The following is a 15,642-nucleotide window of genomic DNA, read 5'->3' on the forward strand; positions in this document are numbered from 1 at the left end:
GGATAGTTCAGTTTCTGTGTCTCTCAATGTTCATTGTTCAAGGCTCTGATGGCCTGGGGGAAGAAGCTTAGCCTAAGCCTCTCCGTCCTAGTAGCTGGGGTTCGCAGGCGTCTGCCTGACCTCAGCAGCTGGAACAGGCTGTTATTGGGGTGGTGGGGGTCTTTCATTATCCTGCAGGCTCTGGATTTGCACCTCTTGTTGTATAGAGCCTGCAGGGGAGGTAGCGCAATACCCGTGGTACGCTCGGCTGAGCGCACCACTCTCTGTAGGGCCTTCTTGTCCTGTGCCGTGCTGTTCCCATACCAGGCAGTGATGTTTCCGGTCAAGATGCTCTCTACAGCTCCTGAGTAGAAGGACTGGAGTATCTTCCCCGATACTCTGAACTTCCTTAACTGTCTCAGGTGGTAGAGGCGCTGCTTCGCTTTCTTTACTACTGTGTTTATGTGTGTTGACCATGTCAGATCCTCTGAGATGTGGACCCCCAGGTACTACAGTCCACATAAGACAAGGTATTTCTGTTTTTTCATCTACATAATTTCATAATACAGCCGCACCTTTTAATTGAGAAGTTGAATGGGCTTAATGTCCACCCTCTCATTATAAAATGGTATCACTCTTTTTTAACTAACTGTACACAGCGGGTCAGTGTTAACGGCACTCTTTCAGAATCTAGAACCCTGAGCACTGGAGCTCCCCAGGGTATAGTAAGTTCACCTGTGCTTTTTACCTTGTATACGAACGAGTGCAGAAGCATCTATCCTAACAACCGCTTCATTAAATGTTCTGATGACACTGCCATTTTTTAATTAAGAATGACAGTGCCCTAGCTGACTATTATTCGGAAATCCAGAGGTTTCTAAATTGGTGGGACAATAACTGTCTGGTTTTAAAAAGACTGAGGAGGAGATGGTGTTTGACCCCAGAGGTGACTAAATAGGTTTAAAAACAATTTTATTCCGATCTCAGTTAAACTTCTAAATAGTGCCAGATAAATGGCCGGCAATTATCGAATAACTGATATTTGGTTGTATATTATCGATATTCGATAACCAATATTTGGGTATACTATTCTATAAATATGTGGCGTTGCCAGACATCCTGCTATGCAGGTACTCTACTGTATTTTTTACATTGTTTATCTCCTCTGTTTTGAGTCAGTTGTGTTGTGTCATGTCTGTATGTATGTGTCTGTGGCTGTAAGCCCAAGACAAATTTCCCAGCTGATGGAACAATAAAGTGACTCTTGGCTTGACTCTTTGTAAGCTATAGCTAGTGTACCAAAAGTGGGGTTCCATGCAAATGTCATGCTAAAAAAGATTTACAAATGAGAGAGAGGCTTGCCTACCTTTCAATGAATGTTGTGTATGTCACAATGTCATTATGAATTGAAAATGGGGGACCCTGAAGTAAACAAGACGAAAGTCTTTCTCTGGTCTGCATCCCCTTAACAGTTGTGTGTATTGAGTATGTATTGTACTGTACTGTACCCATTCTGCAATCTGTTAATTAAAGTTTTCATTCAATCAATTCAATTCAATCAACATGCTGGGCATGTATTTCAAAAGGATTCCCCTGACAAATTACGGTCACTGTAGTTACCACCACTCGCCACACGAGGGCGCTTCATTACTGTAAAACAAATGAAAGGAGCCTTGCACAGATACGATTCAGATTCAGTTTTATTTTACAGAGTTTTATTTGCCATTATGCAACAAGTTCAATGGGATTCTTACTCTCTGTTTTCTCCACAGATAAAGGAATAAAAAGCAACAATTAACAGAATAAAAAGCAGGTATTTATATACAATAAAAAGACTGCGGCATGTGCATTAACATAATGTAATGACCTCGCCGAATGTCCACAGTACTCCAGGGAAAACACTGGCCATAGCCCACGCCATACATCTCGACATTACCAGTTAACTATGCTAAGCTAGTTGACAGTCTAGTTGACAGCCTCACAGGCTTAGAGTAGACGACAGAGTACAGCAACTTGCAACCCAAAGCTGTAGAGGAATGTGAATCTACCCACATTCAAAACCGCTCTAAAAGAGCACCTACGGGAGGCTGCAATTCGAAACTGGCCACCGTAAATGTCTAAACAAATGTCTTCTTCTTCTTCTTGTTTGTCCCAACAATAGCTTGAATCTCACACCATGGTGAGAGCCAAGGGGCTACAACCCCCACCCCTCTCAGTGTCTCCTTCTCTCTCTCAGTGTCTCCTTCTCTCCCTCAGTGTCTCCTTCTCTCCCCCAGTGTCTCCTTCTCTCCCTCTCAGTGTCTCCTTCTCTCCCTCAGTGTCTCCTTCTCTCCCCCAGTGTCTCCTTCTCTCCCCCAGTGTCTCCTTCTCTCCCCCAGTGTCTCCTTCTCTCCCTCTCAGTGTCTCCTTCTCTCTCTCAGTGTCTCCTTCTCTCCCTCAGTGTCTCCTTCTCTCCCCCAGTGTCTCCTTCTCTCCCTCTCAGTGTCTCCTTCTCTCCCTCAGTGTCTCCTTCTCTCCCCCAGTGTCTCCTTCTCTCCCCCAGTGTCTCCTTCTCTCCCTCTCAGTGTCTCCTTCTCTCCCTCAGTGTCTCCTTCTCTCTCCCTCAGTGTCTCCTTCTCTCCCCCAGTGTCTCCTTCTCTCTCTCAGTGTCTCCTTCTCTCTCTCTCAGTGTCTCCTTCTCTCTCTCAGTGTCTCCTTCTCTCCCTCAGTGTCTCCTTCTCTCCCCCAGTGTCTCCTTCTCTCCCTCAGTGTCTCCTTCTCTCTCCCTCAGTGTCTCCTTCTCTCCCCCAGTGTCTCCTTCTCTCTCTCAGTGTCTCCTTCTCTCTCTCTCAGTGTCTCCTTCTCTCTCTCAGTGTCTCCTTCTCTCCCCCAGTGTCTCCTTCTCTCCCCCAGTGTCTCCTTCTCTCTCTCAGTGTCTCCTTCTCTCCCTCAGTGTCTCCTTCTCTCCCTCAGTGTCTCCTTCTCTCCCTCCTTGTCTCCTTCTCTCCCCCAGTGTCTCCTTCTCTCCCTCAGTGTCTCCTTCTCTCCCTCAGTGTCTCCTTCTCTCCCTCAGTGTCTCCTTCTCTCCCTCAGTGTCTCCTTCTCTCCCTCAGTGTCTCCTTCTCTCCCTCAGTGTCTCCTTCTCTCTCTCAGTGTCTCCTTCTCTCCCTCAGTGTCTCCTTCTCTCCCTCAGTGTCTCCTTCTCTCCCTCAGTGTTTCCTTCTCTCCTCCAGTGTCTCCTTCTCTCCCTCAGTGTCTCCTTCTCTCCCTCAGTGTCTCCTTCTCTCCCTCAGTGTCTCCTTCTCTCCCTCAGTGTCTCCTTCTCTCCCCCAGTGTCTCCTTCTCTCCCTCAGTGTCTCCTTATCTCCCTCAGTGTCTCCTTCTCTCCCCCAGTGTCTCCTGCTCTCTCTCAGTGTCTCCTTATCTCCCTCAGTGTCTCCTTCTCTCCCTCAGTGTCTCCTTCTCTCCCTCCTTGTCTCCTTCTCTCCCCCAGTGTCTCCTTCTCTCCCTCAGTGTCTCCTTCTCTCCCTCAGTGTCTCCTTCTCTCCCTCAGTGTCTCCTTCTCTCCCTCGGTGTCTCCTTCTCTCTCTCAGTGTCTCCTTCTCTCCCTCAGTGTCTCCTTCTCTCCCTCAGTGTCTCCTTGTCTCCTTCTCTCCCTCAGTGTCTCCTTCTCTCCCCCAGTGTCTCCTTCTCTCTCTCAGTGTCTCCTTCTCTCTCTCAGTGTCTCCTTCTCTCCCTCAGTGTCTCCTTCTCTCTCTCAGTGTCTCCTTCTCTCCCTCAGTGTCTCCTTCTCTCCCCCAGTGTCCCCTTCTCTCTCTCAGTGTCTCCTTCTCTCCCCCAGTGTCTCCTTCTCTCCCTCAGTGTCTCCTTCTCTCCCTCAGTGTCTCCTTCTCTCCCTCAGTGTCTCCTTCTCTCCCCCAGTGTCTCCTTCTCTCCCTCAGTCTCTCCTTCTCTCCCTCAGTGTCTCCTTCTCTCCCCCAGTGTCTCCTTCTCTCCCCCAGTGTCTCCTTCTCTCTCTCAGTGTCTCCTTCTCTCCCCCAGTGTCTCCTTCTCTCCCTCAGTGTCTCCTTCTCTCCCTCAGTGTCTCCTTCTCTCCCCCAGTGTCTCCTTCTCCCCCCCAGTGTCTCCTTCTCTCCCTCAGTGTCTCCTTCTCTCCCCCAGTGTCTCCTTCTCTCCCTCAGTGTCTCCTTCTCTCTCTCTCAGTGTCTCCTTCTCTCCCTCAGTGTCTCCTTCTCCCTCTCAGTGTCTCCTTCTCTCCCTCAGTGTCTCCTTCTCTCTCCCTCAGTGTCTCCTTCTCTCCCCCAGTGTCTCCTTCTCTCTCTCAGTGTCTCCTTCTCTCTCTCTCAGTGTCTCCTTCTCTCTCTCAGTGTCTCCTTCTCTCCCTCAGTGTCTCCTTCTCTCCCCCAGTGTCTCCTTCTCTCCCTCAGTGTCTCCTTCTCTCTCCCTCAGTGTCTCCTTCTCTCCCCCAGTGTCTCCTTCTCTCTCTCAGTGTCTCCTTCTCTCTCTCTCAGTGTCTCCTTCTCTCTCTCAGTGTCTCCTTCTCTCCCCCAGTGTCTCCTTCTCTCCCCCAGTGTCTCCTTCTCTCTCTCAGTGTCTCCTTCTCTCCCTCAGTGTCTCCTTCTCTCCCTCAGTGTCTCCTTCTCTCCCTCCTTGTCTCCTTCTCTCCCCCAGTGTCTCCTTCTCTCCCTCAGTGTCTCCTTCTCTCCCTCAGTGTCTCCTTCTCTCCCTCAGTGTCTCCTTCTCTCCCTCAGTGTCTCCTTCTCTCCCTCAGTGTCTCCTTCTCTCCCTCAGTGTCTCCTTCTCTCTCTCAGTGTCTCCTTCTCTCCCTCAGTGTCTCCTTCTCTCCCTCAGTGTCTCCTTCTCTCCCTCAGTGTTTCCTTCTCTCCTCCAGTGTCTCCTTCTCTCCCTCAGTGTCTCCTTCTCTCCCTCAGTGTCTCCTTCTCTCCCTCAGTGTCTCCTTCTCTCCCTCAGTGTCTCCTTCTCTCCCCCAGTGTCTCCTTCTCTCCCTCAGTGTCTCCTTATCTCCCTCAGTGTCTCCTTCTCTCCCCCAGTGTCTCCTGCTCTCTCTCAGTGTCTCCTTATCTCCCTCAGTGTCTCCTTCTCTCCCTCAGTGTCTCCTTCTCTCCCTCCTTGTCTCCTTCTCTCCCCCAGTGTCTCCTTCTCTCCCTCAGTGTCTCCTTCTCTCCCTCAGTGTCTCCTTCTCTCCCTCAGTGTCTCCTTCTCTCCCTCGGTGTCTCCTTCTCTCTCTCAGTGTCTCCTTCTCTCCCTCAGTGTCTCCTTCTCTCCCTCAGTGTCTCCTTGTCTCCTTCTCTCCCTCAGTGTCTCCTTCTCTCCCCCAGTGTCTCCTTCTCTCTCTCAGTGTCTCCTTCTCTCTCTCAGTGTCTCCTTCTCTCCCTCAGTGTCTCCTTCTCTCTCTCAGTGTCTCCTTCTCTCCCTCAGTGTCTCCTTCTCTCCCCCAGTGTCCCCTTCTCTCTCTCAGTGTCTCCTTCTCTCCCCCAGTGTCTCCTTCTCTCCCTCAGTGTCTCCTTCTCTCCCTCAGTGTCTCCTTCTCTCCCTCAGTGTCTCCTTCTCTCCCCCAGTGTCTCCTTCTCTCCCTCAGTCTCTCCTTCTCTCCCTCAGTGTCTCCTTCTCTCCCCCAGTGTCTCCTTCTCTCCCCCAGTGTCTCCTTCTCTCTCTCAGTGTCTCCTTCTCTCCCCCAGTGTCTCCTTCTCTCCCTCAGTGTCTCCTTCTCTCCCTCAGTGTCTCCTTCTCTCCCCCAGTGTCTCCTTCTCCCCCCCAGTGTCTCCTTCTCTCCCTCAGTGTCTCCTTCTCTCCCCCAGTGTCTCCTTCTCTCCCTCAGTGTCTCCTTCTCTCTCTCTCAGTGTCTCCTTCTCTCCCTCAGTGTCTCCTTCTCTCTCTCAGTGTCCCCTTCTCTCCCCCAGTGTCTCCTTCTCTCCCTCAGTGTCTCCTTCTCTCCATCAGTGTCTCCTTCTCTCTCTCTCAGTGTCTCCTTCTCTCCCTCAGTGTCTCCTTCTCTCCCTCGGTGTCTCCTTCTCTCCCTCAGTGTCTCCTTCTCTCCCCCAGTGTCTCCTTCTCTCTCTCAGTGTCTCCTTCTCTCCCTCAGTGTCTCCTTCTCTCCCTCAGTGTCTCCTTCTCTCCCTCAGTGTCTCCTTCTCCCCCTCAGTGTCTCCTTCTCTCTCTCAGTGTCTCCTTCTCTCCCTCAGTGTCTCCTTCTCTCTCTCAGTGTCTCCTTCTCTCCCTCAGTGTCTCCTTCTCTCCCTCAGTGTCTCCTTCTCTCCCTCAGTGTCTCCTTCTCTCCCTCAGTGTCTCCTTCTCTCCCTCAGTGTCTCCTTCTCTCCCCCAGTGTCTCCTTCTCTCCCCCAGTGTCTCCTTCTCTCCCCCAGTGTCTCCTTCTCTCCCTCAGTGTCTCCTTCTCTCCCCCAGTGTCTCCTTCTCTCCCTCAGTGTCTCCTTCTCTCCCTCCTTGTCTCATTCTCTCTCAGTGTCTCCTTCTCTCCCTCAGTGTCTCCTTCTCTCCCCCAGTGTCTCCTTCTCTCCCTCAGTGTCTCCTTCTCTCCCTCAGTGTCTCCTTCTCTCCCCCAGTGTCTCCTTCTCTCCCTCAGTGTCTCCTTCTCTCCCTCAGTGTCTCCTTCTCTCCCTCAGTGTCTCCTTCTCTCCCCCAGTGTCTCCTTCTCTCACTCAGTGTCTCCTTCTCTCCCCCAGTGTCTCCTTCTCTCACTCAGTGTCTCCTTCTCTCCCTCAGTGTCTCCTTCTCTCTCTCAGTGTCTCCTTCTCTCCCCCAGTGTCTCCTTCTCTCCCTCAGTGTCTCCTTCTCTCCCTCAGTGTCTCCTTCTCTCCCCCAGTGTCTCCTTCTCTCCCTCAGTGTCTCCTTCTCTCCCCCAGTGTCTCCTTCTCTCCCTCAGTGTCTCCTTCTCTCCCCCAGTGTCTCCTTCTCTCCCTCAGTGTCTCCTAGCTGGCCAGGATGAGAGCACTCCTCTTAGCCCAAGCTCATTTACAGTACAGTAACCTACATGTACTTTGTATAATGTTTCACTGTTAAACCTATATTGATCATGAGGACCCGTCTATGACATAATTGATAAGTACGGTTCCACCACAACACATATGATCACAAATAACAACATATTAAGATCGACCATTTCTGAGTGATATAGTTATCAGAAAAGTCACATATTTTCTGCTCGAGGAAACGAAACCTTTATGATTCTGCGTCGTTTCCATGGACACAGTGAATAAAAACATGGCCGCACAGACGCCGTGACGTGAAACGATTCCACTTATTTCAACTAATTTTTTGGTTCTTATTTATAAAGTAGACAATTGAACAATTGATATAATATCATTTATTCCATTTAGAAAATAATAAATAGCACTGGTTGGTTTACTTCCTCTTTGGACAGAGATGTTTGACACTGGAATGTTGTCCAACTCTCTGCGTGGGAGTGTGTGTGTGTGTGTGTCAACCCATCACCTGTGTGTGACCCATCAACCATTCCAATCCCACGTGGGTTACCGTGGCGTCACGCAGAGAGAGATGGGTGTCACGGAACCACGTCTCCACGGTGATGGTAAACAGATCTGTCAGGGTGGCTTACACACGGTGAAACATTAGCCTGGAGAGAGGAGGAGAGTAGAGGAGCCTCCTCCCACTATGAGGGCCACACACACACACACACTCACACCCACACACAGACCACACACACACACACACACCCACACCCACACACAGACCACAGGCATGCTTGTGATGGCAGCACCAACTACCAAACCAATCGACTTTGTGGGCCAAGATGAAATCTGGTAAATATAGAGATATAATATAGCATTATGAAGAATGACAAATGTTAAGACTATTTATTACTTTTTTCAAATAGTTATGGCAGTTTTATATTTCTATAATGTTAGCAGTAGTATTAGTAGCCTATTGGTATTATTGTATTAGTGTTTTAGCTAGTGTCTCTGAGGTGATGATACAAATTCTGCTTTTTAAAGTAATGTAGATAGGTACTGTTGTAATACTCGTTTGAGCAGGGAAGATGATAAGAATACTGTCTGAGAGTTCTTGTGTTATCTTGTATTTACGGTAAATGTATTCTGTCATGGATCCATGCAAAGATATTTGTTGTATCAACAGTAGGAATTTGATATGATGTAAAACTGCACTTTTTCAGCAGTGTTAACGAATTTACAATGAAAATAGACGATGATATAATTACGATGACTTGTGTATAAAAAAAAAAGACGTTGCGTCACATTGTCATTTATATTAAATAAGTTCAATATTTGTATAATGTCAAAATGTTTAAATTGTGAAGTGGTTAATAATTAACGCTAGAAGAGCTGCCTGCATCAGAATGTTCCCTATACGTGCCGTGGCCTCAACATAGAGCTCTAACAGGGAACTCTAACAGGGAACTCTAACAGGGAACTCTAACAGGGAACTCTAACAGGGAACTCTAGTAGGGAACTCTAACAGGGAACTCTAACAGGGAACTCTAACAGGGAACTCTAACAGGGAACTCTAGCAGGGAACTCTAACAGGGAACTCTAACAGGGAACTCTAACAGGGAACTCTAACAGGGAACTCTAGCAGGGAACTCTAACGGGGAACTCTAACAGGGAACTCTAACAGGGAACTCTAACAGGGAACTCTAGCAGGGAACTCTAACAGGGAACTCTAACAGGGAACTCTAACAGGGAACTCTAACAGGGAACTCTAGCAGGGAACTCTAACAGGGAACTCTAACAGGGAACTCTAACAGGGAACTCTAGCAGGGAACTCTAGTAGGGAACTCTAACAGGGAACTCTAACAGGGAACTCTAACAGGGAACTCTAACAGGGAACTCTAACAGGGAACTCTAACAGGGAACTCTAGCAGGGAACTCTAACAGGGAACTCTAACAGGGAACTCTAACAGGGAACTCTAACAGGGAACTCTAACAGGGAACTCTAACAGGGAACTCTAACAGGGAACTCTAGCAGGGAACTCTAACAGGGAACTCTAGTAGGGAACTCTAACAGGGAACTCTAGCAGGGAACTCTAACAGGGAACTCTAACAGGGAACTCTAACAGGGAACTCTAGCAGGGAACTCTAACAGGGAACTCTAACAGGGAACTCTAACAGGGAACTCTAGCAGGGAACTCTAGCAGGGAACTCTAACAGGGAACTCTAACAGGGAACTCTAACAGGGAACTCTAACAGGGAACTCTAGTAGGGAACTCTAGTAGGGAACTCTAGTAGGGAACTCTAACAGGGAACTCTAACAGGGAACTCTAGTAGGGAACTCTAACAGGGAACTCTAACAGGGAACTCTAGTAGGGAACTCTAACAGGGAACTCTAACAGGGAACTCTAACAGGGAACTCTAACAGGGAACTCTAACAGGGAACTCTAACAGGGAACTCTAACAGGGAACTCTAGCAGGGAACTCTAGTAGGGAACTCTAGTAGGGAACTCTAGTAGGGAACTCTAACACGGAACTCTAACAGGGAACTCTAACAGGGAACTCTAACAGGGAACTCTAACAGGGAACTCTAACAGGGAACTCTAACAGGGAACTCTAACAGGGAACTCTAACACGGAACTCTAACAGGGAACTCTAACAGGGAACTCTAACAGGGAACTCTAACAGGGAACTCTAACAGGGAACTCTAACAGGGAACTCTAACAGGGAACTCTAACAGGGAACTCTAACAGGGAACTCTAACAGGGAACTCTAGCAGGGAACTCTACCAGGGAACTCTAGCAGGGAACTCTAACAGGGAACTCTAACAGGGAACTCTAACAGGGAACTCTAACACGCTGACAATGCGATGGATGATGCCAAACAAATCCACAGTGTAAAATCGGAACCTGAAGTTACTGCTCAAGACTAGAGATTAGACCACTGTGAGGACAAGGTAGAAACACCAGTAAATCTCTGAGGAAAGACGCAACGCAGCTGAGCTCTCAAGACACAGAACACGTTGGTGAGCTTCAGCTGAGCTCTCAAGACACAGAACACGTTGGTGAGCTTCAGCTGAGCTCTGAGACACAGAACACGTTGGTGAGCTTCCTGTCCAGGCATCACACGTCATCATCCTCACAACAGAACAACAGGATTCACGTTAAACATTGACCAAATGTCTCTTTAACCCTTTCACCAACACACTACTACGGGTTAACTCTTTCACCACCACACTGCAAAGGGTTAACCCTTTCACTGCCACGCTACAAAGGGTTAAAGTCCAGGTAAAGCTAATTCAGAGATTTGTTTCTAAACACATTATACATGATATAGTTGCTGAAAACATTATCAACTATAAGTGTGTTCTATGTTTGTGTTTCAGCTATGTGAATGGGAAATGCTAAAACAATTACCTCCATAGTCAAAGACACAGATTTGGGTCTAACCTAGTTTGCTAGTTAGTCAATATAGTCAAGCTTCTAACCAAGTAGGATGCATTTGATAGATTTGATTGTATACATTTAGTTAAAAAACTAATCTGCAGTGAATTATCATCCAAATTGGACCCTCACCCAATTTGCTTACCGGCTAAATTGATCCACAGGTCTGTCAGTGTGGCTTACTTACACACAGTGAAACATTAACCCAGGGAGAGAGAGAGTAACGGAGACTCCCACTAGGAAGGCTACACACAGACCACAGACATGCTTGTCATGACAGCACCAACTACCAAACCAACCAAAATGAAATAGTAAACCTAACCAATGCAATTTATAATAGCCTATTCACACATTTGATATTGTACGTTTGTTACTTACTTTTGAGTAGTGCTTTATACTGAATGATAAATGTTAAGACTAATATTCTTACACAAATAGTTATGATATAATTTTATTTCTATAATGTTAGCAGTGGCAGTAGTAGCCTATTGGTAGTATTGTATTAGTATTTTAGCTAGTGTCTCTGAGGTGATGATACAATGGCTACTTTTTAAAGTAATGTAGATAGGCACTGTAATACTCCATGCAAAGATATTTGTTGTATCAAATAATATAGTCAAGTTAGACCGCGCTCACAAGTTCTCACACTGGGTGCTGTAATCCCATAAAGTTCAGTATATCAAAAAGCAGGGTAGCCGGACCAGCACTCACAGGTTCAATGTTTTTTAATGGCAGCCTGAATAAATAGCAGACATGTTTCGGACAATGTCCTTCTTCAGTGATATGGCTAGCACTGGAAATACATTCAAGGTGATAGTTAAATACACCTGGCAGGTAATTACATGACATGACACGGCAGGAAATGACATCACAACGCAGGTGCAATGTGACCAAAGGAATGACCTATCAAAATAGTGTCCAATCATAAATTATAAATTATACATATATATAGATATATCTATATCTAACACCAATCTATATTATAAACAATACAAAACAAAACAAAATGACCAGAAACTTGATAACATATAACATGCCCATTAATTTCTAGGGCTAATTGAGCCACTTTACATATTTAATTAAATAGTTTCAAATTATACATTGTGCATCCTTGTGAAACATGCCTCTAGTTTAGCAACAAACAACAACTTTAATAAAACCAGAAATAACACTGTAGGTGTAAGGAGGTTAGAGGAAACAGGTTAAAACGTTCTCTTCATTCATTCCTCTAGGTTCGATGCAATTGACCAGGTGGATATAATAACATTCACGTTGCAACAGCAGCTTGTGTCTGTCTCCACCTCGCGCTGGCCTGAGTACTAACTCTAGTCCCATATATTTGAGATCGTTGACGGTATGTTTACACTTAGAGAAATGTCGAGCTACCGACGACTTGACATCTGAATTTCTCACAGCACATTTGTGTTCACTTATTCTTGATTTAAAGGCTCTCGTTGTTTTGCCCACATAAGAAAAATTACAAGGACATTTTAGCAAATACACCAGATTGGACTAATTACACGTAATCCGTCCTTTGACTGGTATATTTTTCCCCGTTTTAGGATGTGCGAAAAATTTATCTTTAATCATGCCCTGGCACTGTACACAGGATTGGCAGGGAAAATTCCCATCTGGGATATTGGACATAAAATGAGAAGGTTTCTTTAAGGGCAAATCAGTTTTGACTAGGAGATTAGATAAATTCGCTTGTCTCTTATAAAAATAGTTAGGCGAATGCTGAAACGCTGCTCATCGGGAGCAATTAGGGGTTAAGTGTCTTGCTCAAGGACACATCGACACGCTGCCCAGGTGGAGCGGGAATGGAACCGGGAACCTCCGGATTTCCGGACGACTGCTCTACCTCCTGAGCCACTGTCGCCCCTGCACAGTATGTGTGCCCAATGCACATCATGGTGCATGTTGAGTGTGTGTGTGTGCATACAAATGTGTATACTTATTTGTGTGTACATACTCTGTATGTGTGTGTGTGTGTGTGTGTGTGTGTGTGTGTGTGTGTGTGTGTGTGTGCGTGCGTGCGTGCGTGCGTGCGTGCGTGCGTGCGTGCGTGCGTGCGTGCGTGCGTGTATATGTGTGTGTAGGAAGGTCCATGTGCAGACAGAGAGAGATTCAGCCAAGGCCTGGCCCAACAAGTGGGGTTTCCTCACTGAACTCTGCCAAGAGGTACACACACACACACACACACACACACACACACACACACACACACACACACACACACACACACACACACACACACACACACACACACACACACACACACACACACACACACACACACACACACACACACACACACACACACATACAGATAGGTACGAGGGCTTCCTTGCACTGACGAACATGAAGGTGGTTTTTACCATAAACACCACTATCTTCATCAGACCTCACTGTTCTCCTGTTCAGAACCAGAGAGAGAACGCCAAGCTGAAGGAAGTGGTCAGACTGGAACTTCCTGTTCACCTGAAGATCCGCCCCCCCACCCCTCCTGAGAAATACATCCACGTATGTATCTGTCTGTCTGTCTGTCTGTCTGTCTGTCTGTCTGTCTGTCTGTCTGTCTGTCTGTCTGTCTGTCTGTCTGTCTGTCTGTCTGTCTGTCTGTCTGTCTGTCTGTCTGTCTGTCTGTCTGTCTGTCTGTCTGTCTGTCTGTCTGTCTGTCTGTCTGTCTGTCTGTCTGTCTGTCTGCCACATAGGTCAATATGTCTGTATGTATGTCTGTCTGTCTGTCTGTCTGTCTGTCTGTCTGTCTGTCTGTCTGTCTGTCTGTCTGTCTGTCTGTCTGTCTGTCTGTCTGTCTGTCTGTCTGTCTGTCTGTCTGCCACATAGGTCAATATGTCTGTATGTCTGTCTGTCTGTCTGTCTGTCTGTCTGTCTGTCTGTCTGTCTGTCTGTCTGTCTGTCTGTCTGTCTGTCTGTCTGTCTGTCTGTCTGTCTGTCTGTCTGTCTGTCTGTCTGTCTGTCTGTCTGTCTGTCTGTCTGTCTGTTTGTCTGTCTGTCTGTCTGTTGTCTGTCTGTCTGCCACATATGCCAATATGTCTGTCTTACTGATTCACACCAATGTAAACAAAAGAGCAGAATTCTGAAAACCAGAACATTAGATTGGTAGGATCCCAGATAGCAAGCTGATATAGTTTATTTTATGTGAAGCAATTTTGGCTGCAATTCTTGTAGGAAGGGTGCTATACAAATAAAGTACATTATTATTAATAATAACAATAATAATAATAATGTTGAAGCGTTAATGTAAATAACACTGAACCAATGTTGAAATGTTGTTGATTTTTTTTTAAAGGCCATCAGTTGTCAACATTAATTCAACATTGATTCAATGTTGAGTCAAAATTAACCTCAAAATCAACCTCAATCAAAATTATTATTCTGATGTAATTCCAGCATTGAATCAGTCACTTTGCTATCTGTTTTTTATTTTTATTTTATTTTGTTTTAGATTGAGTTGACACCAGGACTGCTGATATAGACTAGTTAGCCCAGCTGTTGGGCAAAACCACCTCTGCCGGAGTTGTAAACTAGACTAGTGGTCCGTATCCACTTCCATTAATTTGTGTTAAACTAGGCTAGCTTGCAGCCGGATTGATTGATTGATTGATTGAAAACATTATTAACAGATTGCAGAATGGGTACAATACAGTACGGCTCAATACAAACAATTGTTAAGAGGATGCAGACCAGAGAAATACTTTCGTCTGGTTTACATCAGGGTCCCCCATTTTCAATTCATCAAGACATTTATGACATACATGACATACAGTATACACAATATACAGTACTGTTTATGAGAAAGAGATCTAACAAGAAAAATATATACATTTGAAGGGGAAGAAACTGTACATTGGAGGGGGTTTTGGACATTTACCGGGGCCAGTTTCTATTTGGATAGCTTTCTACTGAACGCACATACAGTAGAGGAAATTTGTATATATCTTCTTGTCTGACTCTGGAGAAGACGTTATATAGGAGCTCATGGAAATCATTCTCCAGACAGACATGCTTTGTCCGAGAACGAGCATACGTTATTTTCTTTCTGGGCTTCAATCTGTTGTTTTCGTGGAGTGCTGCACATGTATCTTTTTCGAACTGTCCTTGTGATTGATCAAGAATGTTAATGTTAATGACGTTAAGTTGTAAAATAATACTAAAAGGTCCAAACTCTCATGCAAATAATTTATTAAATAGATGTTTCGATGGACTAGAACTAGACTGTCCTCATCAGGGCATTGTTTGTTAAGACACACACACACACACACACACACACACACACACACACACACACACACACACACACACACACACACACACACACACACACACACACACACACACACACACACACACACACACACACACACACACACACACACACACACACACACACACACACACACACACACACACACACACACACACACACACACAGACACACACACACAGACACACAGACACACACACAACCACACACATAATGGTTGCTCTCCCATCTCTCAAGGTTGGCCCCTCCCCTCCAGTACCCCAGACGACCCAGGCCCAGATTGGCTGGCGATCTTCCCAATCACAGCTCCAGTTTGAGACGTATGGAAGTGTGAACCATGGGAGACGTAGTTTTCTGAAGGAGCTGGGCTGGTCCTTCGATACCTGCAGCTGATTGGATGATTGGCCTTTATAAGTTTTAGTGTAACTTCTACCATTCATAAACCACACCCAGCTGACAATGGTAAATACAAACAGCTGACCCGCTGGTGAATATAAACAGCTGACAATGTTAAATATAAACAGCTGACCGTAGTTTTTGTTTTGTTTTTTTGTGACATTTTCAAATAGGAGGCTTTGCGTTTGGTCTGTTGTCAATTGGGCGGCCATTTCCCCCATGAAGGCCATTTCATATGGGTATTTACATATTAAGCTCCATTGTTCTTTCTTTGTCATGTAACCCTGATGAAACATGTTGCAGAAATACCTTGGTTTTAATTGTATGAATAAAGAACATTCTTTTTTAGAACATCCATCAGCCTCCAGAGAGTCCTTGTTGTTGTTTCCGGTTCATGCACCCAGGGGCGGACCTAGCCCATTCGGCGCCCTAGGCGAGATTCACCACTGCGCCCCCCCGTAATTTTTTTTTTTTTTTTTTTTGCTTTTTTCTTCATAGTTCTCTAACGTTAGTCTTTCTTTCCTCAACGTTCAATTCTATAATCAATGCACAGCGCTCTAGCATGTTCTGACTGTGAACACCTAAAGCTGAGGCTCAGACCGACCGACCGTTT

General features: G+C 46.1%; 2 protein-coding genes across 2 annotated transcripts in view; one reads left to right on the plus strand and one right to left on the minus strand.

The window, feature by feature from the left end:
* LOC311231231 (histone H3.2) overlaps nt 1-15,642 on the minus strand; it is a gene marked incomplete at its 3' end in the record, with an annotated part of 410,556 nt that overhangs the window by 195,345 nt on the left and 199,569 nt on the right. The gene's annotated exons all lie outside the window — the stretch shown is intronic.
* Nucleotides 7,654-15,384, plus strand: LOC311231229 (ciliary microtubule inner protein 1-like). The gene is made up of 4 exons (XM_084317772.1): nt 7,654-7,757; nt 12,445-12,526; nt 12,770-12,868; nt 14,871-15,384. The coding sequence occupies exons 1-4, from the start codon at nt 7,696-7,698 to the stop codon at nt 15,024-15,026; spliced, it is 399 nt and encodes a 132-aa protein (XP_084173898.1). The 5' UTR covers nt 7,654-7,695; the 3' UTR covers nt 15,027-15,384.

This window comes from Notolepis coatsorum (assembly GCF_963971535.1).
Source record: "Notolepis coatsorum genome assembly, chromosome: 6".
NCBI classification, from domain to species: Eukaryota; Metazoa; Chordata; class Actinopteri; order Aulopiformes; family Paralepididae; genus Notolepis; species Notolepis coatsorum.

What these genes read in the sequence shown, in the direction of transcription:
- LOC311231229 (XM_084317772.1), top strand. Translation starts at nt 7,696, where the DNA reads ATGCTTGTGATGGCAGCACCAACTACCAAACCAATCGACTTTGTGGGC. An exon ending in GTGGGCCAAGATGAAATCTG is followed by an intron (nt 7,758 to 12,444) that starts GTAAATATAGAG and finishes ATGTGTGTGTAG; the next exon opens with GAAGGTCCATGTGCAGACAG. An exon ending in CTCCTGAGAAATACATCCAC is followed by an intron (nt 12,869 to 14,870) that starts GTATGTATCTGT and finishes CCATCTCTCAAG; the next exon opens with GTTGGCCCCTCCCCTCCAGT.